The sequence below is a fragment of the Neltuma alba genome, unplaced genomic scaffold, assembly GCF_004799145.2.
Source record: "Neltuma alba isolate B1F8T4 unplaced genomic scaffold, ASM479914v2 tig00012127_pilon, whole genome shotgun sequence".
Taxonomy (NCBI): Eukaryota; Viridiplantae; Streptophyta; class Magnoliopsida; order Fabales; family Fabaceae; genus Neltuma; species Neltuma alba.
In genome coordinates, this window is record NW_021636679.1 from 1 (window position 1) to 25,588 (window position 25,588).

General features: G+C 33.9%; 3 protein-coding genes across 5 annotated transcripts; 2 read left to right on the plus strand and 1 right to left on the minus strand.

Moving 5' to 3' along the window:
- The first annotated feature begins 10,513 nt into the window (after positions 1-10,513).
- LOC114723255 (UBX domain-containing protein 1-A-like) lies at positions 10,514-14,550 on the plus strand. 3 transcript variants are annotated; one of them, XM_028909432.1, is made up of 11 exons: positions 10,514-10,591; positions 11,050-11,164; positions 11,312-11,388; positions 11,814-11,959; positions 12,146-12,209; positions 12,467-12,534; positions 12,692-12,773; positions 13,106-13,189; positions 13,322-13,408; positions 13,888-14,007; positions 14,251-14,550. In XM_028909432.1, the coding sequence occupies exons 2-11, from the start codon at positions 11,071-11,073 to the stop codon at positions 14,437-14,439; spliced, it is 1,011 nt and encodes a 336-aa protein (XP_028765265.1). In that variant the 5' UTR covers positions 10,514-10,591; positions 11,050-11,070; the 3' UTR covers positions 14,440-14,550. The 3 variants fall into 3 exon arrangements, with proteins under 3 accessions (XP_028765265.1, XP_028765266.1, XP_028765264.1); XM_028909433.1 differs by lacking the exon at positions 10,514-10,591 and adding an exon at positions 10,877-10,948; XM_028909431.1 differs by lacking the exon at positions 10,514-10,591 and having other exon boundaries at positions 11,044-11,164.
- A 746-nt stretch (positions 14,551-15,296) lies between these two features.
- LOC114723252 (omega-hydroxypalmitate O-feruloyl transferase-like) lies at positions 15,297-17,092 on the minus strand. Its single transcript, XM_028909427.1, has 2 exons — positions 16,652-17,092; positions 15,297-16,202 (listed from the first exon to the last, which is right to left on the minus strand). The coding sequence occupies exons 1-2, from the start codon at positions 17,090-17,092 to the stop codon at positions 15,297-15,299; spliced, it is 1,347 nt and encodes a 448-aa protein (XP_028765260.1).
- A 3,702-nt stretch (positions 17,093-20,794) lies between these two features.
- LOC114723251 (ankyrin repeat and SAM domain-containing protein 6-like) lies at positions 20,795-25,530 on the plus strand. The gene is given in 7 exon segments (XM_028909426.1): positions 20,795-21,117; positions 21,120-21,141; positions 21,942-22,003; positions 22,111-22,373; positions 24,331-24,405; positions 24,526-24,588; positions 25,218-25,530. Coding segments are annotated over 7 exon segments (612 nt in total). The 5' UTR covers positions 20,795-21,035; the 3' UTR covers positions 25,263-25,530.
- The last annotated feature ends 58 nt before the right edge of the window (positions 25,531-25,588 follow it).

A 25,588-nucleotide genomic window follows, 5' to 3' on the forward strand; every position in this document is an offset into this window, starting at 1 on the left:
AATTTGGAGATTAATTATCCCATTTTAAACTATAGGTTTTTGATTCTTTAAGCTTATATTCATTTAAAATATTGACCCTTACAATCTAATAAAACCTAGATCATTTTGTCCGCAGGGAGCAAAACCAAAATGAAAATAAATTTGAGAAACCAAAAATATATTAAGCCAGTTAATACATGTTAAATATACGCAACTATCTCAAGATAGAAAGTCAAAAAGTTGAAGAAAAATAAATTAAAAAAAATGGTTTCAAACAGAAAATAACAATAAAATTAATTAAAAACATAAGTGAGTAGACATAAATAAATAAAATATGTTTTCAAAATTTTAGTAAAGTTTATATCACTTTAAAAATACAAATAAAATGATTAAGATATATGATTTTTTTTTTCAATTTATAATGTTATGCATATGTCATTTCTTCGGTGAGAATTTAACTAATCTAGTTCAGAGCTATTGAATAGATGAGCGGTTTATAATTTTTTATTAGTTTAAAAAGAAATATACTTGCAATTAATAGTAAAATTAAAGCATCTACATTTTTACTAATTAAAATATAATTGGAAAATTCTCGTGCCAGCACTGAAATCCTTGCGAAAAGTTTATGGTATGAGGAGAGGGAATTAGTCACTAAAACTGGTAGTGAATTCAAAAAAAAATAAAAAGAAAAAGTGATATAAAAAAAGTTGAAAGTTACGGTATTCTAATTCAGACCCTTAAGAAATCAAAATCTCATTGAAAAAGTGATGTTTGCTGGTACTTTACAAATGTAATTAAATAACAAAAATACCCCGTATATACTAGCAATAATAAGTTGTGAACTGTCAATGACAAGTGTTGAAGCAAATGACAAAAATATATTGGTAATAACAAATTAATAACTTTTTTAAAATAATAAAGGGCATTTTAGTTATTTGTCCACATTTTTAAAATACCAAATTAGGCATCATTTCTTCTTCTAGGATTTTGATCTTTTAAGTGCTTGAATTAGAATATTACAATTTTTTAAATTTTTATATCATTTTTCCATAATTTATTTCATTATAAAATGAAGCGTGACCTTTGTTAAATTAATGATTGCTGTCCTAACCATGCCATTATGGCATTGAGGCCTTCCGGAAGGCGGTAGGTTCAACTTAATGCATGCATGCTCAATAATATTATCTCCGATTATTAATATAAGAGTTTTGTTAATTTTTATTTTGATTTTAAATATATAATTCTAATTTTTTATATATCTCACATTTATTAATTTTTTTCAAGATGGTCCTTATAATAATAGTAGTTCTAACCAATACATTTGATTAGTAAGGATATTTTAAGAAAGATAATATTTATTTGTTACAAATAACTAACTTAACTAATTTCTCTAATCTGCTCAAATCAGTCAACTGACTCTTATATTAAAGAAGATAATAATATATTATAAAATGGAAGCCACTATCATGTCAAATTATAAAATGTGACTACTATTTTATATCGTAAAAAAATATTTTTATTGTGTATAATTACATTGAACGAGTTATCAAAATCGACGAGATGGCCGTTTATTAATAACTTCACGAAAAAAATAAAAACTTGACAAGACCTCTATATAGTCTACATATTTTAGAGCGGTTCTCACAGGCAGAGTGCCTAATGTCGTCTTGTGGTGACTTTTAAGTTCATGGGCGCTCCCTAAAGGAGCAAGCAAGAGTTAAGAAGCATTCAAAGCAAACGGGCCAAAATAAGCGGTGCAGCGAAAATTATAATGCATTAATCAGAATAACTCCAAAAATTAAAACTGTAACTTTTTTTTTGATACAAAGAGGGCAGAGCCGGAACTAAAACTTAAACATCAAAGGGATTAGATCCCATACACTCAGTAGAAACTAAGGCCTGAAGCTTAGGAGGACACGAAAAGGAGGGAAGTATGGGATAAACCGTCTTTTGCAAGGAGGTCCGCTATCCGATTCTTCTCCCTATTAATGTGTGTAATCTCCAAGTGCCAGGGAAGGCTGACAAGTTTTTGGATTTGAACCATCAAAAGCCCACCATTATTGAAGTCCCTGTTATCTCTTAATAATCTGATCAGATTCAAGGCATCAGACTCTAGAATAACGTTTCTGAAACCCATATCCCAAGCAAGTTGAAGCCCTTTATAAATGGCCCATTGTTCAGCCTCTATTACTGGACATGATCCCAAGAATTGAGAGAATCCGGCTATCCACTTCCCATTATGGTCCCTGATAACACCGCCACATCCTGATCTAGTCAAAGAATGGGACACTGCTCCATCAACATTTACTTTAGTCCAACCACTAGGAGGTGGCTGCCACGTTGACTGAAGATGATTATTGACAAAATAGTCACCGTGACTAACTACTCCATTCTTTACAAAATTCGTCCAGCTATTCAATATAATAAGAGCAGGTTCTTCAGGTTTAACAAAATTAGGATCGAAGGTAAATTCATTTCTCCACTTCCACTTCCAGTTTCCAGATAGTTACTCCCCCAGATCAAACTCCAACTACCCTCATTGCAGGCCCCCAAGTCTCTTTTCAAGTTGAGAGCAAACCAATCCTTTATCGCAGCAGCAAAAAAAGATGAATAATGCCTTGGATGTATAATTTGTTTCCATAGATGCTTTGCATAATCACAATCCCGCAATATAGCATAGTGTCTTTCTGGCCCGGTTACAATAAGAGCATAAGGGAGAGTCAGAGGACCAAGAGCTCCTCCATGCATTAGTAGGAAGTCTATTTTGGAAAGCTATCCACACAAAGACTCGGATTCTTTCTATACCATTCCATTTCAAATAGCTTGATATACCTGTTTGTGTGCTGAATCATTAAATTTTCCAGCATAAAGTAGGCACTTTTTACTGTAAAGGAACCATCTACTGTTGCATTCCATGAAAAAAATCCTCTCCAGCATCCATCATTGGAGGTAATTTTGAAATCAACTTTTGAATTATGTATCCAGGGACCAAAGATGACAGCTTCAAGAAATCCCATGTGCCATAAGCCCCAATCTGCCACGTTGCTCTCTTCTTCCTCCACTGAGATTGGTCTGAGGCATAGGTCTTTGATTGATTTGTCAGGGTATATCCAATGGTCAGTAAAGAATTTTATGGATTTACCATTTCTCACCGTCCACCTAGAGCCCATATCTATGAGATCTTTCTGCTGTGAAATGAATTTCCATGTTGGAGAGTCACCCTTTCGGACTTCTAGCAGATTCGATTCACTTCTAGTCATGTATTTGTTAAATAAAGCATCAACCCATAAACCTTTCTCTCCTGAGACAAGCTTCCATGTCAATTTAGCTCCAAGAGCTCGATTGAGGCTAGAGAGCCTTTTAAGCCTAAGTCCTCCCTGAAGCTTCGGACGAGTAAGTTGGTCCCATCCAATCGAGTGAAAACCGTGAATCTTGTTGGAAGTACCCCAGATGAAGTCCCTTTGTACTTTCTCAATCTCAAGACATATAGCAACTGGAATTTTTGCCACTTGCATTGGATAGATTGGTATAGCACTGATAACAGATTTGGCTAACACAATCCTTCCAGCCATAGATAAGCAATTCTCTTTCCAATTAGACAATTTAGCTTTGACAGAATCAATTATATAGTGGAAGTTATCTTTGGCTCTCCTCCTCCTTCTAGAGATTGGAAACCCAAGATACTTCCCTATTCCACAAAAATATTCATTCCAGTAATACCACATATTCTGTTTTTTTTATCAGAGGGTACTTTGGGGAAAAAAAATAAATCGACGATTTTGCCTTACTAATTTTTGCTCCAAAAGCTGCACAAAAGATTCTAGGCATTTCATCATACATTTAGCTTGACCTTCAGTTGCCTCCCCAAAAAGAAGTATATCATCAGCAAACATTAGGTGGGAAATATTTGGACCCTCCTTTGTAATTCTGATAGGCTTCCAGTTACCATCACTAACGGCATCACATATGACATGAGACAGTCTATCCATACAGAGAACAAAGAGCAGCGGTGAGATTGGATCTCCTTGACGAAGACCTCTTTGTGGGTAGAAGTACTCCGTAAGTGACCCATTCCAGAGGACATTGTAAGCAACAGTTGAATGCAATTCATTATCAGCTTAATGAAATTTTCATCTAACCCATATCCACAAGAACTGCTGTAGGAAGTCCCATCTATTACGATCATACGCTTTTTCTAGATCTATCTTCATAGCCATAAGACCTTTCCTTCCTTTAGCTCTCTTCATAATATGCATAATTTCCTGCCCCCAAATTATATTGTCCTGAATATGTCTTCCTTTGATGAATCCAGATTGGAATGGGGATATCAAATCATTCATCAAGCCCCTCAATCTATTAGTGATCACTTTGGTTAAGCATTTATAATAGATTGTACAAAGGGAAATGGGGCGAAAGTGAGTGACTAATTCAGGAGTTTCTCTCTTGGGAATCAAGGAGATTAGAGTTCTGTTTGCCTCATTGGGAAGATTATTCTGTTGAAATGCTGATTTTATAAAATCACAGACAGATTTTCCCACTGTGCTCCAGTTAGCTTGATAAAAGATTGGAGAAAAGCCATCTATTCCAAGTGCTTTATAAGGACCCATTGCAAACACACTGCTTCTTTTATCTCTTCATTAGTAGGCATAGCCCCCAAATGAGCAATCTAAGAATCATTAAGCTGAGAGAAGTGCATATTCGTTTGAAGTTGGCATCGGTTGCTGTTATCATCTTTAAATAATTCTTTAAAATAATTCAAGATTAAAGCCTTCAACTCCCCTTCCTCGTTCAGCCAGTTGCCACAATCATCTTTGAGAGTAATAACTCTATTCCTTCTCCTTCTCATATTTGTTTTCAGATGATAATACCGTGTATTTCTATCAACCTTTGTGATCCAGATTGATCTGGATTTCTGGAACCATTTCATCTCTTCTAATTTAAGAATTTCCTCTAGCTCAGTTTGTAAAGACAACTCTAAATTATTCAAAAAGGAAGAGTAAGGATAAGCTGGAGAATTTTGGATTCCACTTAATCTGGACAGTAAAATTCTTTTCTTTTTCTCCACATAACCAAAAACTTCCCTGTTCCAATCCATTATAGAAGATCTGAAGTTTTCGAGAGAGGCATTTAAATCCACAGTATCACTCCAATTACTTGAAAGAAAGTGATTGAAATCATCATGGGCTAGCCACATAGCTTCAAAACGAAAAGGCTTTACAGCACCAGTGTTCTGCGACAAGTAAAACTGAAGAAAAATAGGATTATGATCAGAATAATTGATTCTTGGAAGTACCTTTAAATGACAGTCCGAGAAATATTTGAGAAACCCAAAATCGCACAGGGCTCAATCAAGTCTCTCGTAGAGTCGTCTAAAGCCAAGAAGTCGAGGACCCTTCCAAGTGAATTTGGGACCTTTGTACCCCATATCAACCAAACCGCACTCTCTGACTCTATTTTGAAACCATTCGATTCGATTATGAGGGATCTGGGCTCCTCCAATGCGATCTAAAGCTGCTAGGATATCATTAAAGTCTCCAAGTACCACCCAAGGACTAGAGATGGACTGCGACTTAGTGAATAGGTTGCTCCAGAGCTGTTGTCTAAAATTATGATGGGGCTTCGCATAAATTGCCGTTAAGGTGAAGGAATTCCTTCTCGGAATATGGCAATCCACATGAAAAAATTGATGATTTTCCTCAAGAACTGAGATTCGAATCCGGTGGCTTTTCCACGCCATCACCATTCCACCAGACTGGCCATTACTAGGAATTATTCACTGGTTATCAAATCCCAAGGACGTTAAACAGCGAAACCTTTCATCCCTCTGACATTTGGTTTCAACAAGGAAAATGACACTGGGCTTGGACGCATCACACATAGGCTTAATATTTCGGAGGAGCCCTTTATTGCACGCTCCCCTTGTATTCCAATAAAGAATACTATCCATAATAATAATTAAAAAAAGAAGAGTACAGCTGCGGCCCATTAGGCCTCAAGAGGTGACTCTGGAACTATTGTCCCTGAAACACTACCGTCCTCGAATGGTTCACTCCCTGTTGGGCCGTCTGAAAAGGGCCCATTATTTTGATCCCCTGGATCTATTTGCATTTGTGTCTGGCCTGGATCATAGTGATGATTAAAAAGTTGGGCTTGCTCATCAATTAATGGATCCGGCCCGTTTTCTGCCACATTTGTTGCTTGTTCATTAACTTCCTCTATCTGTTTGTCCTCATCTTCACCCTCTAATGATAACATCATAATTTCGCCGCTTCTCATTTCATTCCTCATCATCTCTCTTGTCCTTTTCTCAAGGCGTCTCACTCTTTTTTCCTCACGTAGCTCCTCTGCCGTTTTACGTGGAACCACTACTATTGTACCTTCACTGGTCCCCTGTTGTTTCTTTGCCACACTCCTTTGTTTTACTTTTTGCTGTCGCAGGAACGTGGTGCGCTGAGGTGCGGCTAGGTGCTGTTCCTCCTCCTGTACGGGATTTGCATATGGAATAACGGCCACCCCTCCCTCATTCTCCTGACCTTCCACATAAGCCAAAATGCCAAACCTCGATCCCCTGTTTTCTGGCTGTGACGTCTCCGCCTTAGAGTCTCTAGTTTTCCGTTGCCGGCGAGGTTTCTGAACAACTCACCATTGATCCTGATCGACCTTTTGATTGGTCCGCAGTTCCTGGTCCAGTATTTGATCATTGGTCCCTTGATTCTCATTGTTGGCATTCCCTTCAGCAGACCTTGCTTTGTTTGGGCTAGTTTCACTCCTATGACCATAGATTCCACAGTTAGTACATAACATATGGAGCCCTTCATATTCTAGATAGTAATCTTCCCCATCCAAATGAAATCCAGACATGAGCTGTTTCCCCAGATCAACTAGAACACAAATGCGGGCATAATGACCCCTTAAATGACATGACGTATTCATATCAATTCTTATGGTCTCTCCAATTCTATTACCTATAATCGTGAGAGCTTCTTCATCATAATACTCCAAAAAGACTCTTGGTAATCTTACCCAAACTGCTACTTTATCAATATTTGCACGGGCTGGCCTAAACTGGGGTTCCCAAGGCCTTACAGTAAGGTAATGATCGTAGATCATCCAAGGACCTCCTGTTAAGGCGTTGAAGTAGTCTTCCTTATTGGTCAGTTTAACCACAAAGAATCCATGACCAATATTGATGAGATTAATGACTCCTCCTTTTGCCCATAATGACTGTAATCTAGCCAATAACGCTTTGTAACCAATGTTCCTATCTAGCAACTTCACAATGACTGCTTTCTTCCATGCTCTATACAACTTCTTTTTCATTCTTCCCGAGAAGCAGAACGTCGGAAAATTCCTGTCTGGATTTTCAATAGTTTTGAACAGAGGTTCTTTATCGCTTTCCTGATTTGCATCCTGTGACATATGAGTGTCTGAGTCAGTGTCGGAGTCGCTCCCAATGTCAGTTTGATCCCCCTTTGTCCCATCAACTCCTTTTAGTTTATCAGCGAAAGACAGTCCTCCAGTAAAATATTCAGGGGCTTTGCTACCAAGCTGGGGCCAATGGCCATCTAAAATGTTTGCTGCACTTGCATTCTTCGCGTTTTTAATCTTTTTAGAACTTCGTACTAACAGATCATCTTCTTCCTGGGAAGCAGGAACGAGGCGCGGATTTTCGTTTGAGAGCATTCTGAGAGAGCGTTAACTTCCTAGTGCACTGCAGTTAAAAACTGTAACTTGTTATCGACATAGACACCCTTAAGGGGTATGCATGGGCCGGGCATCATCTAGGCTGAGTGTCCGATCCGAATCATATATCGGATATTATGCTAGAAGTTTATAATCCCAATTGAAGTACAGCTGTCCAATTATAATGCAAAGTTGCAACTTTATAGCTTTGTTAACATTATAAATTATAAAATTACCCAAAAAAATTATAAATTATTAAAAAATCAATTTTCCAAAAAATATGCACTTTTTTAAATTATAGAAGATTGAAAAAAATAAATATAAATTTGGGAGACAAAATTGATTAAAGTTTTATACCTTATTTAAGATTATACTTAGGTTAAGTTGTTTATATTTATTATGTTCAATTCTCCAATCATACATAGTCATGGGTTTCATTTTTAAAATATTAGCATTTAATTATAAATTCACATGAAAAAATAAAACACATAATTGTGTGCGATTGGAGAACTTTGCATATTGAATATGAATAATTGGACCCAAATATTTTTCTTATATTTAATATTAAAACAAACCACTCTATTAATTCTAAAATTTAGAACTGTAGGGGCATTAGTTTTCAAAATTTTTTATTTTATGAAAATTAATACATATTTATTATAATTAATTAATTTGATTAATTTTTTAATATGGGTAAATTAATTCTAGAAATAAGATCCTATATAAAATATATAAATTTTTTTTCCATGAGAAAATTTCAATTAAATCCCACTGAAATCCTAAAATCTAAATTCAGATCTCTACTTTTAAGAAATTAAAATTAATATATATTTATTTTAAATAATTAATTTGATGATTTTTTAATATGTTTTAATTACATTTAGGAATAAGATTCTATATAAAATATAAAATACTTTTTTTAGCAAGTTAGATCTTGAGGTTCACTAGGTTAAGTAGACACATATTGTTCATGAACAATGTCCCCGCATCAATTACGAAAATTGAACCCATAATCTTATGGGTTATGAGTGACTACTTACCAATGAGACAAACTCTTCTTAGTAGACCTTAGAATTTATGAATTTAGTTAAAATATTAGAATGCATCTCTTTACAACGTAGCTAAAATTCTTTTTTGCTTTTTGTCAACTAAAATTTTTATTTTCTATTTTGAAGTATATATATATTCAGATAGATTTGTTAAATAATTTTAGGATAATTAATTTCTAGGTCCTTATAGATTCAACTAATTTTTAGTCTATTTCTTATAGTTTTTTATTTTGTCCTCATACTTTTACTTGTTTGTAGGTTTTTACAGTTTTTTCTTTTTTATCATATCCTTATAATTTTATCTATTTTTTAATTAGGTCTTTGTATTTTTTAATTTTATTTATTAATTTAACTCAAATTAATTAAATATATAATATTGAAATAGAAAGTATTAATAATAATTAATTTTAAATTAATTATAACATAATTAATTCATAATTATTAATTAATTTTAATAATTAATTATGAATGAATTTCAATCACACTATGTTTTTAGAAAATTTTGTATTATAACTCCAATTTTATAATTATCAAAATAAATAAAAGTTATAATTATAAAATAATTATAAATATATATTTAATTTAAAATTTTAGAAGAATATTAAAATAAAATTATTATGAAAGAATATTATTAGAATTTATAAAATGAAAAATTAAAAAAGTTATTTATAGATTATGCAAAAGATAAGGGAACTAAACAAATTTGAAGGACAAAAATTGTACTCCTCCGATTCTAAATATAAGATTTTTTTTGTAGTACAAATTGCACTATAAAAAGGATTTTATATTTAGGACCGGAGGAGTATTAGGGTTTTAACGGTCTAATAGGATATGTATTAAAATTATTTTTTTTCAAAATTTAAATTCAGGCCTTTCTGTAGTGTACAGCTAGTTTTTCTTTTGTCAACTAAAATCCTTATTTTCTATTTTTTGGTTGTTGTAGATCATGCGAAGGAAAGGGGAGTCAAACAGATTTCAAGAACAACAGCGGTATTAGGGTTTTAGGCTTCAGGGGATTTTTTCCCTAATAGTATATGTATGAAATTAATTGTTTTTCAAATCACTTTAGCTATTGTTTTACCTGAAACTTCAACTACTTTTTTTTAAGGGAAAACCATATTGGAGGTACCTATACTTTTTTTTAATTTTCAATTTGGTACCTATGTGTTTTTTGTTCTTAACTAAATCTTTATTTTTCCTCTATTAACATCATTAATCCTTATGTAGAGACTAAAAATATCAATAGAACAAAGTTATAAGTACTAATGTTGCTAAAAAAATAAAATTAAATGTTTAATTAAAGGGAAAAAAACACATAGGTACCAAATTAAAAATTGAGAGAAAGTATAGATACCTTCAATATGGTTTTCCCTTTTTTTAATACTTATAAAGTGCTAAAAAGTGTCCTATAAGTTTTTAACTACTTAACCGTCATTTTCCCAGAGCTCATTGTTTCATTTAAAAAAAAAAAGAAAAAAGAAAAAGAAAGCTTATTGCGGTTACCGTTATATGGCGCTTGAGTTGAACACAAAACATCGGCGCGAAGTTCTTTTATTGACAACCAAGCAAACGAAAAGCTCGAAGCATCAGAATGCTGGGGGAAACACAGCGAGAAAGAAAGAAGGTAAGAGAAACCCAGCAGTGGGCGGTGTCTTTTTCGATTTCTCTTCTCATGTTGGATGGAAATCAAAGAAGAATCTCAATCCACAGCATTCCGATATTCTTGTGTTGCTTCCATAGTGGGATTTCTTGAAGGCACTGAAAGAATTTGGAGAAATTTATACCTCGCTGTTTGCATGGCCTAATTGATATTTCAAAGCTTGCTCGATTGACTTTTCCTTCTCCATTGAGTCGAGCATCTTCCTTTCCTTTGCGAAAAGGTATTTTTATTTTTTTAAGCGTTTCATCTTGGGGCCTTAGAATTTAAGATTTTTAATCTCAAGATACATTCAGAAAAACTGAATTCAGGTTGTTATGGATAAACACTATCTCTTCTTAATTCTTATTGACCTAGTCCCTTTTGGATATTGGTTTTCTTTTTTAATGTTTGCATGTTACAGGCTGATGAAAACTTGTGGAAAATGAAACGAGAAAAAATTGAAATTTGTGGTAAACAAAGTTTTTTTTTTTTTTTGGTTTTGGTTTTCTCTAAAAGCTCAATCCTGGTTGCTTTTTCCACCTTGCAAGAGCAAAGTGTTCGTTAAGTTGTTTTTGTCTATCCAGAAATTCACCCGAAGGTTGGGGGGAGGGGTATTTAGTTGCTGTTTTTATTTTCAGATTAAAATGCCCTTAACAGTGAATCTGTAAAGGGATGACAATATACTGCTTTTGGATGCAGTCTCTTATTTTGTCGATTGACATGGCTGTTCCAAAAGTGGACAAAAAGATGCTTGAAGAACTTGAAACAATGGGATTTCCAAGGGCAAAGGCAACTCGAGCACTCCATTATTCTGGTTAGTCTATTTATCATATAAAAGATATTTCTTAGACGTGTCATTTCTTTTGCAAGCTGGTTTTTAATACTAAAATAAGTTCCCATTTTTTAGGCTATTTGTAATTTGTGTTATATTTCCTTAAACCAAGATGTTTCTCTTTTCCAGGCAATACTGATGTAGAGAATGCTATAAATTGGATAGTTGATCATGAGCATGATCCTGATATTGATGAGATTCCGTTGGTAAGTTTCTGTATCACTGTTTTCTTAATTTTAAAATATTTTTTGTGAGAATTTTTTTTTAAAAAAAAAAAAAATTGATGCAAGTTGGTTCCTGTCATGCACCAATGACAACATTGGTACTGATTTGACGAGGAAAAAATCTTAAAGACACTAAATTCTGTGAGAAGCAATGCGTTGAAGGTGAAATGCTGATCAAAGGTTTCACTTTCCAAAGCAGAAACCACCACCACAGGATTACAGATACATTAATAGCTTTATTTACATGGCTTTAAGTTTTTTTTTTTTAAGATTTTGATATTTCTTCTCGTACGGTATCAGGTTACACCAGAGTGATTTGGCAAAATCCTTCAGTTTGATAGGTACAAGATATGGTAGGTCGCTATGGTTAGGCGAACTCATCGTTTCAAATGTTCACATTTTTCCAGGTGGACGTAGATATTGAGATTGGTTCTTCTCAATCATTCCCTATAACAGAAGAAATGGAAATCAAAGCACAGAAGCTAAGGAAGAATAGTTCTCCTCATTCGTTCCCTATCACAGAAGAATCGCAAATCAAAGGACAGAAGCTAAGGTTTATTTACAGCTGCTCACACTATTTTCCAAGCAGTTGCTAGTTCTGACAAATTGACTTGATATAATTATTGACCACTGTAGATGATGTATTTCGTATGGTGCTATAACTTCACCTAAATAATGGAAATTTTGAACTCATTATTTCCCCTTCTTCTGGTTGGTTCCTCTTATCATTGATGCTCAGTAGGGAACAACTGCACAAGATGAAAGAAGAGAAAGAAAAGAAATTGGAGATAGAAAGGGAAAAGGTACATGCTTTTATTGTTCATAATTCAACAAGCTTCAAATAAATGTTAAGATCACACAAGAACTTATTGTTCATAATTCAATAAGCTTCAAATATTTGTTAAGATCAGAAGAATTTTTCTTACTATTTCAGCCCATTTTGGTGGAATCAACAAGAAGTTAGGATTTCAGTTAGCTCTGTTTTTCTTTTTTTTGTCTCGCAATAGTCTTTAACTGTGGCAACATTAATTCATGTAATTGTTTACTGCTCTCATTTCAGGAGAGAATCGAAGCAGGTAAGAAACTCAATGAGATGAAGCGAATTGCTGAAGAAAATGAAAGGCAACGGTATGTTCATATTTAATACTCCTCGGGTTCTAAATATACGACCTACACTATAAAATTGGGTCTTATATTTAGGACCAGAAGGAGTAATTGAGGTCTAAATTTTATTCTGGTGTTATAAGGATGTTAGGTGGTTCCACTTACGCATGTTGGTTATCAGACATATAGCCTTGCGGAAAGCAGAGAAAGAAGAAGAGAAAAGAGCAAGGGAAAGAGTCATGCGGAAACTAGAACAGGATAAGGTGAAGAACTTATTATCTATATTTTGACTTTTGACTGAAAATTTTTAACAACTTTTTTATATTTAATATGTTGAATTTGACAAATTTCTCCATCATTGCTTATAAAGTTCCTTCATCGCTAAGCATGAATGATTACGTCAATCTGTTGAACTCCAGTTAGAGATAGGAAAAACAATATAGACATGCGTTATTCTGACTGAAGAGGATGCGCATATAAATATGACAACATCAATCGCACATATGACAACATCAATCGCATATTATACCTGATTATGTGTTCCATCTTATTGTGAGCATTATTGAGAAGGCTTGAAGTTTGTCTGTCTTTACAGATAAACAGAAGGTCTACACTTGGGTTGCCCCTAGAAGGCCATCAAACCGTGAAATCTTCAGCTACAACAGTACAAAAAGAACAGGTATGATTTCTGCTTTCTCTTACATTGAACTTAAAGATCCATGTATTTTATATTTAGATGAAATTTGTGATTTTTTACCCTTCCATTCCATCAATGACATTTAAAATTTTAAACACTTTATTGCTTCAATAGAAACTGCAGAATCCAAGGCCTGTTTACACAGTTACAAAAGTTGAGCTCTTCAGAGAATGTTTGAGGTCCCTCAAGCTGAACCACCAGGTTAATAAATTTTGTTTCTTTTTCTTCAGCTAATTTTGATGCGTATTTGTCTAATACAGTAGTTATGGAATTCTTCAATAGGGTAGATATAGGCTCATTTGACGTGTACGGTAGGATAATTTTTTTAAAACAAAGTCTATTATTACTCATTTTTGCAAAGTAATCCAAGTCATTTGTGCACCCAACCTGTTCTGTAGATAAAATCCTTACATGTTCTAAATGAAAGATGTGCTGATCACCCTATTTTTACACAATATATTGTCTGATGGGATGATATATGTTTAAGTTTTATGCGTCTTTGTAGTTGTAACCTTATGAGAATCCACAAGAAGCAATCTACAAATTCTGAAACTTCTAATCACAATTATGTCAGTGGCTTCGTATAACGTGCTTTATTCCCCCAGTATTGCATTAGTTTTTTCTGGTGTGGAAGTTGATCTTAATAGCTGTTTTTCTAATGCTTTCTTTATTTGTTATAGGATGAGCAAGCAAGAGTCAGAAGGGCCTTTGAAACACTCTTAATTTATGTTGGGAATGTTGTCAAGAATCCCAACCAGGAAAAATACAGGAAGATCCGATTTAGCAACCCATTATTCCAGGTAACACGTTGTTTTGATCAATGGTAAGAGACTATAGGTTCTCTGAAAAATTTGATAATTTAGATGGCCATATCTTTACCCCTCTAAATAGTTAATTCAAGCTGGGCCATTAAGTTTGGGGATACTGGCATTCCTTGTGTCTAATTAAGTGGATTTAGTTAGAACTGGTTTTTACACTTTAGAGTTGTTACAGTGCGCAGAATATGTCTTGTCTGTCATAATTTTCTATCTCTTTTTGAACAGGATAGAGTTGGGAGTTTGATTGGAGGTGTGGAATTTCTTGAACTATGTGGGTTTGAGAGAACGGGTGACTTTTTGTATCTTCCCGAGGAAAAGGTGGACATAACACTACTAAATTCAGCTGGATCCGTGTTGGAGTCTGCTATCACAAATCCCTTCTTTGGACTTTTCAGTACTCGGACAGTGTCATAATTATCTTTCACTTGATCTTCAATTGAACTCTTGATGCTAGTATGGAAACTGATGTATCTATTTTAGGCCCCCCTGGATCAAATAAAGAAACCATGTTATGCTTTGGCAATGAATGCAGTTGATTTTATCTGAATTATACCCGAGAATACTGTTTTTAAGAATTATTCTACCTACACGGATATGACACCATCCAAAAGCAATTAGACTTTGTCATGCCGTCCATGTTTGGATATTTGTGAATTAATCAAACATCATTTTCCAACATCACCCATGTATTTTTTATTTGTCAAAATTTAATCTCACAATATTTTGCAGCTAAAAATAAATACCTCAGTTGATAAGCCTTGTTTTGGCCACACAAAAAAATGATAAGCCTTGCCCTTATAATATATTTTTTCAACATAAACGCTAATTTTATAATAACATTGCTTTATTGTAGATAAACTACTTTTAGAAACTAGCGTCTAGAACACTGCATATATGGATTTTTTCCCACCTTCTAGTCACTAAACAATAAATATATTATAGTAAAATATTATAGCAGTTGGCCTCGGAATGCAGCACCGTTGGCCGTTTTTAATAAGAACGGTGGAAACGTTAGTTTTAAATGCTGTTTCAAAATTAATAACGTTTAAACATGGATAGGTCATGATAATTAATATAATTAAAGTGTAATAGTATGAATGGTGTTTGTAGTTAGGCACGCTGTCATATAGTTGAATCCTAGCAAAGCCCATGAAAATTCATGTTATTGAAAATATCATTGCATATGGTACTGTCTCATAGATTATTGAAAAAGATGAAGGTTCTAAATCCAAGATACAGATACTCTATCATATTATTATAAGTAAATAAGTTCATACTTCAAGCATGATTCTGCAGAACTCTTGCATCTGATCTTCAGGTAAATCCAGGCAAATATTAAGACCTCCATCACCTTCTGTTGCCGGCAACATCATAACCAAACCAGGCTTAAGTTCAAGTGGAGTAGCACATTTTACTCTACCCCAAGCAAATTCTTGATCCTCTAACCCTAATTTCATCCAAGCCACCAATGAAAAACTGTTTTCTGAACAGGGCACTCCTCTGTTTTCCTCTAACCAGTCAATCCCTGACCTCACATACTCTTCATCTATCCTCTCAATCCCCTCTTTCACTTTCCTTATCAGAGAAACATCATCTTCTTCCCTGAGCTCCTTCACAGTGGCCCTAGCAAATCCAGGGACCAGTGCATTACCTGCAAACCCTTCTTCTTGCAGTTCTGGCACAATCCACTTCCTCACTTCAACTGGGAATAGCATTGTGGATATCTCTTCCTCTGGCATCTTCATTGCAAAGCTCCTTGCTTTCCATATTCTCACTGCAACTACTTGAAATGAACTGATGTTCTTTAAGGTGTTTTGCTTCATCATAGCATTCTTCTTGAAGCTGGAAACTTGTTGTGCTGATAAATGAAGCACATGAACTTTGTTTTCTGTTATGGATCTTGGTCTGGTGATTCTGATGCCACTTGTGCCACGAGAAGTGAACACATTATTGCTGTTTGTGCTTGTGGTTTTGGAGTATTCATAATGTGGATCAGAAATTTTTAAAGGGTTTCTTGCTTTAAGAAATGTTCTATCTGCATTGGGTATTATTCTGAAGCTATCACCTCTTGTTAAGGCAGCTAAGTTCTTCTCAAAGTCACTTATTGCTATACCATCAAGTGTGCAGTGGTTATAGTGAGAGGCAAGTGCCAAGCTTCCACATCCAAACTGAGTTAACTGTCATAACCACAAAATAATTAATTTTCAGCAAAATTTTTTGTGGAAAAATAATCAATCTATATAAAATTTATAAGAAGCCAAACTATTCAAAACAGATTGATGGAATGTTTCCATTTCATATTAGTGTGGGAAAAATTAAGTTATCACTTCTTTTGATTATTAATCAAGTCCCTGTTGTTTCAGGTGATCGATAAAAAGAAAAGAAAACTACAGGGGCCTCATTGATAATAGAAGTACTTGCGAACTAACTTTCCCTATTACTGTGCATTGCAATAATAGATGTTTTCTAGCAAAGGATTAGCAGAACAAACTCAATCAGACCAATTAAATTGCATCTGCATCAAATATGCATGTTGCAACAGACAATATTTAGATCAGAATCATGGAATTGTAGTTGCGATTCAAGAAAGAAATATGTGAAAGGAAGCTTCAGTAGAATTAGAAACCTGTAAAGATGTAAGAGGCTTATCTTTCAAGTCAATTTCTTCATCCTCTTCAAGCAAGAAACCAATGAGCTGCTTTAACCTTGGATTAGACACAGACATATCACCAAATTCACTCAACTCTGTATCAGTTTTTGCTGCGGCGACAACGATGCCGGCACCATTACAGTCGATCTCAAAACGATCACCATCTGAACTTGGCACAAGACGACCAGCCATGAAGTCATAATGCACAAGCATTTGACGTAGAGCACTATACAACTTGCTACAAATCTCAGAAAAGCTCATTTGTTTACTTGGAGGATCAAAGAAGGAGGAAGAATCTTGATAAGCAACTAGGGTTAAGTCAATATTCGACAAGAACATTCTCTTATTGGGTGTGGATTCTTCAGGACAAATCACAATTTTCTCAACCAGTTCTATATCATCAATGATTGCCTTCATGTTTGATAAAATGTGACACGAATTAATCAGGATCTCTAATGTGGTTTCTAGAGATAATGAGAAAACTTGATCCAATGTTGGATGATGTTTGCCTAAGGTGGCTAAATATAGTATCGTTTTTGTAACATCATGAGAAAGCATATTTATATAGAATTAATGAAGGTCTTGTAACATTGTTTTGGCAAGTTACATAATGTTATTTCTCTCTGCAGTTATGACTTTTTGGAAGAGAAGTTGCATTTGAAAATTTAATTTCAGCTATTTCTCTTCACATAACTTTCTCTTCAGTCTTCAGTTCTCTTGTCAAGTTACATAATGTTAACTTATTTCTCTTCACATAAGCTTTTTACTGTTTCGTGTGATATATTTAGGAAGGTTTTGTTTGTTCGGTTATGACTTTGGAAGTATTTGGGACCAAACAATTTTTGGATTTTCGGAACCATAAATTTTTCATTTTAGAGCAATTTTGATTATTAAATGGGGCCCAACAAGAAGTTTATTACTCCTCTGATCCTATTTATAAGGCACTTACGGTATATTTCACACAGACCAAGAAAAACTTTAAAATGTATTAACTCTCTATTAAAATATAATAACCTTTCAATTTTATCCCTATTTAGTATATACAAATTTTTTAAAAAAAAAGCTATTTATACTATAATAAATGAAGGATGAAATCATATATTCATGTTAAAAATTTAATAAAGTGACTTATAAATAAGAAAAAAAATCTTCTATCTTTGTTTTATAAATAAGACCAGAGAAGTAATTTTTTGCCAAAAAAGAAAGTTTTAGTGTTAAAGAGATTTTTTTTCCCCAATTAATGTGAATAAATTTTTTTACCTTTTATGAAATGCGGAGAATATTAACTACACTCTTCATTTAAGATCTCATGCTTTTTTTAATCCATTACTCAATGTAAGGAATTTGTGCATCCATCATGCCCACTGAAGGTTAAACGTGTAATCCCATGTTTAAATAAGATTTAAGGAGATATTTAGTGTTAGCTAAATTAAGATCTCATGCTCAAGGATCCGAAGTTTTCATCCCTTTTAAACATTAATTCATATGACATTGGATTAATATATACTTTATACAAATTATTTACAGTAAGTTTTGCTGAAAGTATAAATTAGTTACATTGATTTTATCTAAAGTTTAGACTAATTCTATTTGGCATCCTTCTCATTGCATGAGTATCAGTGTGTCACTCCATTCTAGACGTTCATGATGCATTGCAAAAAGCTTTTGAGTATTTAATTTCTATCAATATGTTAATTTGAAAGATAATAAAACTTTCAAGATACCTAGCAAAATCATAAACAATATAACTATTGATATTAATCATCATGAAAGAAGCGTAGATTTTTTAACAAGCTAATGCAAGTAGTGTTAAATGGGTGGAATATTATACTCGCCCGTTCTTAATATAAGACTTAGGGGATGTTTGGCAACCCTAATAAGTGTTTTTAAAAAACACTTTTTTCCCAAATCGAAATAATCTCCTCCACATGTTTATTTCATATATCGTAAAAGCATTTTTAAAACCATAATTTGATTTTTATCCAAACACCCTCTTAATTATTAAATTGATTTTAATCCTAAATGTAAGATCTGTTTTTTACATTTATCATTCTTTTCTAAATTATCTCTATATATACCCCCTCAATCATAATCAAGTAAGAGAAAGGGAGGATCTTAAGAAAGATGATTATGGTATTTTAGAAAAAAACATATCATATTTTTTATAATTAACTAACTTACTTAACTTTTCCAATCTACTCAACTTAGTTAAATATATCTTATATTAAGGATAGGAGGAATGCAAACACATTTTTCATCAATATGAGAAGTTATCCTTAATGAGGATATCAATAAGTTAACAGATGTGCAGATTTTCTTGCGCTACCCAACTATAATTTGAAACTTTTCTTGGGACTTTAGTCTGGTTTCTTTTTGCTCATAGAACCCTTTTTAAAAAAAATTAAAAGTTGGCATCAATGTGTATTACATATGAAATACTACCTCTGGTCCTTAATATAAGAACTCGTTTGACTTTTATTTTGGTCCTAATTGTAAGACCCCAATCCACTTTATCTCTCATATTTATATATTTTTTCTAAGGTAGTCCCCCTAATAATGGTAGTTCTAGCTAATAATCTTGATTAGTAAGGATATTTTAGGAAAGACAACACATATTTATTACAAATAACTAACTTAACTTATTTTCTTAATCTCTTCAAATTAGTCAACTAGCTCTTATAATTAGGACCGGAGGTAGTATAAGAAATAAAATTTAAGCTGAGCAAGTGGTTCAATGCCAGGCAAATCTGACCTTGTTCTCAAGCCATTTGAGCTATTTGAATTTTGGATTTAGGGTCAAATCCTACCTTATCATCAAGCTATTTAAGCATGAATATGCTGCTAGTAAGTATGAGCATCTCTCCCAATATTTTAAGGGACAAGTCCATTTGACTAAACTCAATTTGATATAACTTTATAATAATTTTTCAGGTAACGTACTATTTGTTGTGATCAATAGACATATTTATGATTTATTTTTTTAAATCTCATTCAAAATTTTGAATTACTTTTTTAACAATGTTATGTGGAAAAATAATGGGTAGTTGTTAAAGAATTACTTTTGATCCCAATATCGATTTATAAGAAACGTATTTCGATTTTTTTGGGCCAAAGGTATTTTGAATGATGATAATGAAATTTTTTTGTGATAAATAAAATTATGGAAAAATTGATAAAAATCCTCAATTGAAAATCTTATTGGTGAAGTCGATACTTCGTCTTTACAAAATTTCCAAATGCAAGGTGTTTTTATTTTATAAAAATTATGTGTTCTTGTTACCAATAAGAAAATTTTTCCCAATTTTCTCTGAAATTATTTTCTTAGTTTTAAAATATTTAAGGAAATTTTTTCAAGTCAGGTCCCAATCTTGTTTAGGCTGGGCACTCAGATGAGGTATAATTCTTTAAAAATAATTTTTTACTCATAATTTATAGAATATAAAATAATAATAATTTAATTACAATTAAATTAATAAATAATATTTTTTGTTGGGCACATATATTCTCACAGACAATTCTGTTTAAAATATTATTAGGTATTAAATGTAGGTATCTTTTTTAATGAAGTAGTTGCTTTGAGAGATTAGCGTCTTTTATTAGACCTAACTCTATTACTAAATAATATTTTTTTTATTTCAATTAAATTCCAATTCAAAAAAATTCATCGAATTATCTATCCAATCCAAAAGCTAAGAATGAGCTTCACTAATATTAAGGGGTGTTTGTATAGAAAACAAAATATGATTTTAAAAATATTTTTATAATATATAAAATAAATATATAAAATTTTTTTTTGTTTTATGAAAAAATATTTTTTTATTTATAGCCCAATACCCCTAAAAGACATTTACCGTGCCATATTACGGTATGTGTATCCGAAGGCTCAATAATGCTGAGTCTGCTTCGCTGGTGGGTGCCAGAGCGGAGCCCCGAAATGTCCCTTCGGCCCTTCTGCCCTCTCGGCCAGGACCTCTATTGATTCTCTTCGTAGCTTCCCCTCTCGCCCTCTCTTCCCCTCCCTATGCTTCATCTGCGACAGCGTCAACACTAATCAAATCACGCATTCAAAAAAGTGTCCGCTTTCTTGGTTTTGGCCAACTCAAAGACCGTCATTGAATTCAGACTCGCTGTTCTCCGAATTCGAATTTTTATTATACCCCGTCTTTTTGCTTGTTTTTGATTCTTTTGTAAGGTTAAGAGGGCTAGGGTTTTCTTTCATATTCTCTGATCCTTTCTGGACGTGGGCATTCAGCGTCTCGGTAATTTTGCGTTTGCCTGCTGCGTTCGGTTTCTTGGTGCTGTGAAATTAGGGTTTAGGATTAGTGTTGGTTTTTTCTTCATTTCGAATTAGCAGTTGAAGATGTATGCTGATCGGGTGGAGACTGGAGCGAGGAGGTCAGTAAAGGAACGTCTTAATGGCAATTTTGTCAGTGACTCTGCCCGCCCGCGCAAATCACCGGGAAGAGGTCTACCTTCTGTCCCCTCAGTTTGTTCTGCGGTGCATGCTCGTTTACTTAGAAAAACTTCTGATGAAATATGCGGTGATCATTCATTGGTTTGGTGTCGTATTGAATCACATTTTATATGTTCCAGTTGGGTGGGCTGCTTTCTATTATTATTTTATCGTGATCTTCATACTGAGTGGTATCGCAGCACATTCTTCTCAGCATAGTAGCAGGAACTTGGATGATAGCAATTAAGGTTTTTTATGATATTTGATAAATGGGCTGTAGTCCACTATCTGCGACTTGGTTCTTGAACTACTTGCTTTAGCATGAAGATAATATGTCTAATATGTCTTACTTATTCTTGTTATTTCAATTCCTGTCACATGTGGCTTGTATTTTTCAGAACATGGAATCTGATTTTAAGGATTTTCTTTTTAATTACTCGTAGTCAATTAGACATGCTCCTTTTATGCCTTGTCATGCATAGAATAGGGAAAAATGGCAAAAAAATTTCTTAGTGGGACATCTGACTTAGTTACCCCATCAGAAGTTCTTCTGTAGACAGCGTAATTTTTTTACCTCTACCTTGAATTTTCACATTTGGTTATTTACTTTTTGTCTGTTGGAGTAGTATCATTTACTTGCTGAATTACGGCTCTAGCTTGTATATTTATACTCTAAAGTTGGTTGTATGGTCATAACTGTTTCAAATAAGTATGCCCCTCCTACGTGGCAAGTTCTTCGATATTCTTGAACGTTGAAATGACTATTTAAAATAAAAATTTTAATGATTTAGTTAAGAGGCATTTATTTTGCAGGCAGAGACAAGAAGACAAATGGGAGCATGATCTTTTTGAGGATGATGAACCTCGAGTTTCTAGTATGGATTAACTTTGTTATTATCATATGCAAGTACAAGTTGCTGATCTTGCTGTATGCCTTTATTTCTTTTATGGGTTTTGATATTTTTCTTAATGACTTGTGAAGAACGCCAGCTCGGTGCTCCTGATCTTCGCCTGAAGCTTCAGAAAAGGGGGCTTCAACCAGCTGCTCAGAGTGGAAAGAATTCTGCTACAGGTATGCGTGATCTACGTGAAAAGTTATCAGGGACAATGACTCAACAGCCTAAAAACTCAGATCCACCAAAGTCAAAAGTGGAAGCTGTTAAACCAAGCAGTAAAAGTGTCATTGCTGAGGCTCCTGCGAAAAGAGCAACTAACCCAGCTTCCAAAAAGAAGACATCACAAAAGGTTAATCGTTATTATTATTTTTCTTTATTTGTTAGTAATTTGGTATCAACTAACTGTCTTTGGTCATTCTTAATGTTCATTATGCTTTAACGCCAACTTTTACTGGATGGTGCATACCCTGTTGTGTCTTGCATGGAGGATGACTGCATAGTAATTAAAGTGTGTTAGGTGTATTAGTGCTTTTACCCTCTTAAATGAAAGCACGAATCTTCAGGGAAGCTTTGCGGCCCCTCTTTCTATTTTGTTTAAAAGTTAGAATATCAGATTGTGAATCCAGATAAGAGGGGAGATATATTTAGAAGAATGGAGCTCAAACTTAAAAAATTCTGATTTTTCTTAAATAATAGAAAAAGATGGATAAGTTATTTCAGAGTTGGTTTCTATTAAAAGTTATAAGCTTGAAGGAAGAGATGCTCGGTATCTAACTTAGCCATCTTCATTGAAGGCTCCAAGAACCTTTGAATCACTTGCTTTGAGGTCATCTGTTGAGCCACTACCAACCATTTAGCTCCTCTCTCTGGTATTCACCCTCATTCAACCAACCCGTGAGAGGGCTTTGGAAAACTGGATTTTGGAAATTATAATATGAACCTAACCCAAGAATCTAGTTCATTTGCCTGGTCATTTAGTGTGGTAACACTGGGTCAAATGAAATGAAGCAGGAATTCTTGCTGCTTAAGCATTCTTTTGTAATTGAAGCATAAAATCTGGTTCTGCTAGCTGATCCATTATTTGTCACAAAGCACTACTAGGAATAGGATGTGCTGGCAAGATTCAATATATTAGATGTACATTAGTGAGAGATTAAACCAAAAAAAAAAAAAAAACATGTTAAGGTTTGAAAGTTGTATCGGAGATGCTGGTGTTGAAGTAGATTAATAGTAGCATGATAAAAGATAAGTAGGGCATGTGGATTTCTTTTTTTTTTTTTTTTTGGTAACTTTATTTGAAGGTGAGATAAAACATGTAGAGGTGAATATACTTTTGTCATGAGATAGAAGTTTAAGAGAATTTTATGAATATTATTTGGAGAATAACAACCACGCAGCTATGACCATTTGTCATGTGCCTTCCGAACTTGGTAAAAATTGTTAGAAGTTTAGGTAGATGTATCATTGAAGAGCAGGGGCATAATTATTACTACATTTTTAATATAAGAGCTAGTTTGACTTTTAATTTAGTCCTAAATATAATATCATAATTCACTTTGTCTCTCATATTTAATCATTTTTTTCAAAGTAGTCCTTATTGTGGTTGCACATATTAAAGATTTCATCGAATTATAGTTCTAGTTAACACATGATTAGTAAGGATATTTTAGGGAATTCAACTCGTATTTGTTACAAATAACTAATTTGACAAATTTTCTTAATATACTCAAATTAGTCAATTAACTCTTATATTAAGGACCGGAGGTAGTATTTTTGTCGGGAGCTTGATGGGTAAAGAGGCATAAATTAATTGACTATCATAGCAGCTGTGGGAATTGCAATTAAGTGCACTTGATGATATAATGAGGATCTGCCATTGCACTGCACAGTTTGTCTTGTTACAGATGTCCTGTAATAATGATAATGAGATTATTATTTATCAAACATGAATCTTGTGTTTGTAATATTTGAAATTGCTGGCGGAAGATGGTGAAAATGGGTGAAGCATTTGGTGTTGTACATAATGCTAACGGGCTGACTGTTTAAAGAGGTATATGATAGGTTTAATTTGGCATGTAAGCCCATTTTGATGGACCCGGATCATAGTTGTGGTAGGTGACAGTGTGCTTGCTCTGGGAGTCAATTTATGTTTATAAAATTTTATTAGTTTTGGTCCAAGAAGTGTCATCTTCACATAATTTGCATGAGGATATCAATTTTGTTAAATGTTTTCTCCCTATATTTTCCAAAACTCTTGAACTCTTAATTTGCATTTCCTCACTATAACTACTGTTCTTGCTTTACAGGCTGGTACTTCAGTGGATGAATTCTTGCATTCCCTGGGTCTTGGGAAGTATCTCATAACTTTTCAAGCTGAAGAAGTATGTAGCGCATTAACAAATCTTTCTTTCCATTTTCCTTTAGTTGCAAGGTCAATGCTATTGGGATTTCATTTTTTTCATCCGGAGTTAATATTTCATCTGTAAAACCTGTTTCTTCAGGTTGATATGACAGCTCTCATGCACATGACTGATGATGATCTCAAGGCTATGGGTATACCAATGGTAAGTGTAATTGAAGTGCTTGCACTATGCATTGTGTTCCTGCAGCAATATTTTGTGTGTGCATCGAGCATGTTGGATAGGACAATGCCCTTGTGAGCCATTCACAATTGTTGCGTATCACTTACTAGTGAGTAACTACTCCATGCTTCCTTGGAATCCCAGACCCTGAATTTTATGTTCGTATTAGTGCTGCTGTGAGATGGTTACTCCATCAATGACATGAAGTTGGGGATGTTTGCCCATGCAATTTACCCGTAGCATATTGAATTAGTCAACTTGATGCGACTTCTGTCCTACTAGAACAGATTTTCCTCCAGCAGGAAGGTCTCAAGGTTATGGGACTTGATGTCACCTTTGAAAGCAATGCTTTACTTTCGCTAAAAGTGACTTGGAATATTAACTTTCTGTTCAAAATATAGTCTTCTCAATACTGTTGGCCCAAAAATAAACAAGAATCAATACCATAATTGTGGTGTTATGGATCATTTAGATGCGATAGTTTCAGAGAGTATTATATCATAGTCACATCATGCCCTCGTATTTCATCCAACCATGTTCACCTTTGTCTTTAATTTCCTTCCCCCCCCCCCCCAATGTGTCTCATTCTGAATTTACATTGTTGTTTTCAGGGGCCAAGGAAGAAGATACTTTTAGCTTTAGAGTCAAAGGGTTGACAATTGGAAACAGTTATATTTTGCTTCGTTTGGTAGTGTAATATTGTTACAGATATAGCTTATGTTCTAGGCTTATGTTTATACTTCATTAACCTTGTTTCTAACCGCCCTTTCTTTTGGCTTTTCTTTTTATGCTTTTATAGCCCCCTTTTTTTCATCCTCTTCCCTCTACCTCCGCAAGTTTCATTGATTGTTAGTGGCAGAATCATGCAATTGAATATTGATATTAGATAACTTAAAATCTGATATAATGGAATCTATTATAGCTCCCTAGCCTTTTAGTAACGTGGCTTTTATTGACATCAAAATAATTCAAACACTCCATG

What these genes read in the sequence shown, in the direction of transcription:
- LOC114723255 (XM_028909431.1), top strand. Translation starts at nt 11,044, where the DNA reads ATGCAGTCTCTTATTTTGTCGATTGACATGGCTGTTCCAAAAGTGGAC. An exon ending in ATCAAAGGACAGAAGCTAAG is followed by an intron (nt 11,960 to 12,145) that starts GTTTATTTACAG and finishes ATTGATGCTCAG; the next exon opens with TAGGGAACAACTGCACAAGA. An exon ending in TGGAGATAGAAAGGGAAAAG is followed by an intron (nt 12,210 to 12,466) that starts GTACATGCTTTT and finishes CTCTCATTTCAG; the next exon opens with GAGAGAATCGAAGCAGGTAA.
- LOC114723252 (XM_028909427.1), bottom strand. Translation starts at nt 17,092, where the DNA reads ATGAAGGCAATCATTGATGATATAGAACTGGTTGAGAAAATTGTGATT. An exon ending in AGCCTCTTACATCTTTACAG is followed by an intron (nt 16,203 to 16,651) that starts GTTTCTAATTCT and finishes TGGTTATGACAG; the next exon opens with TTAACTCAGTTTGGATGTGG.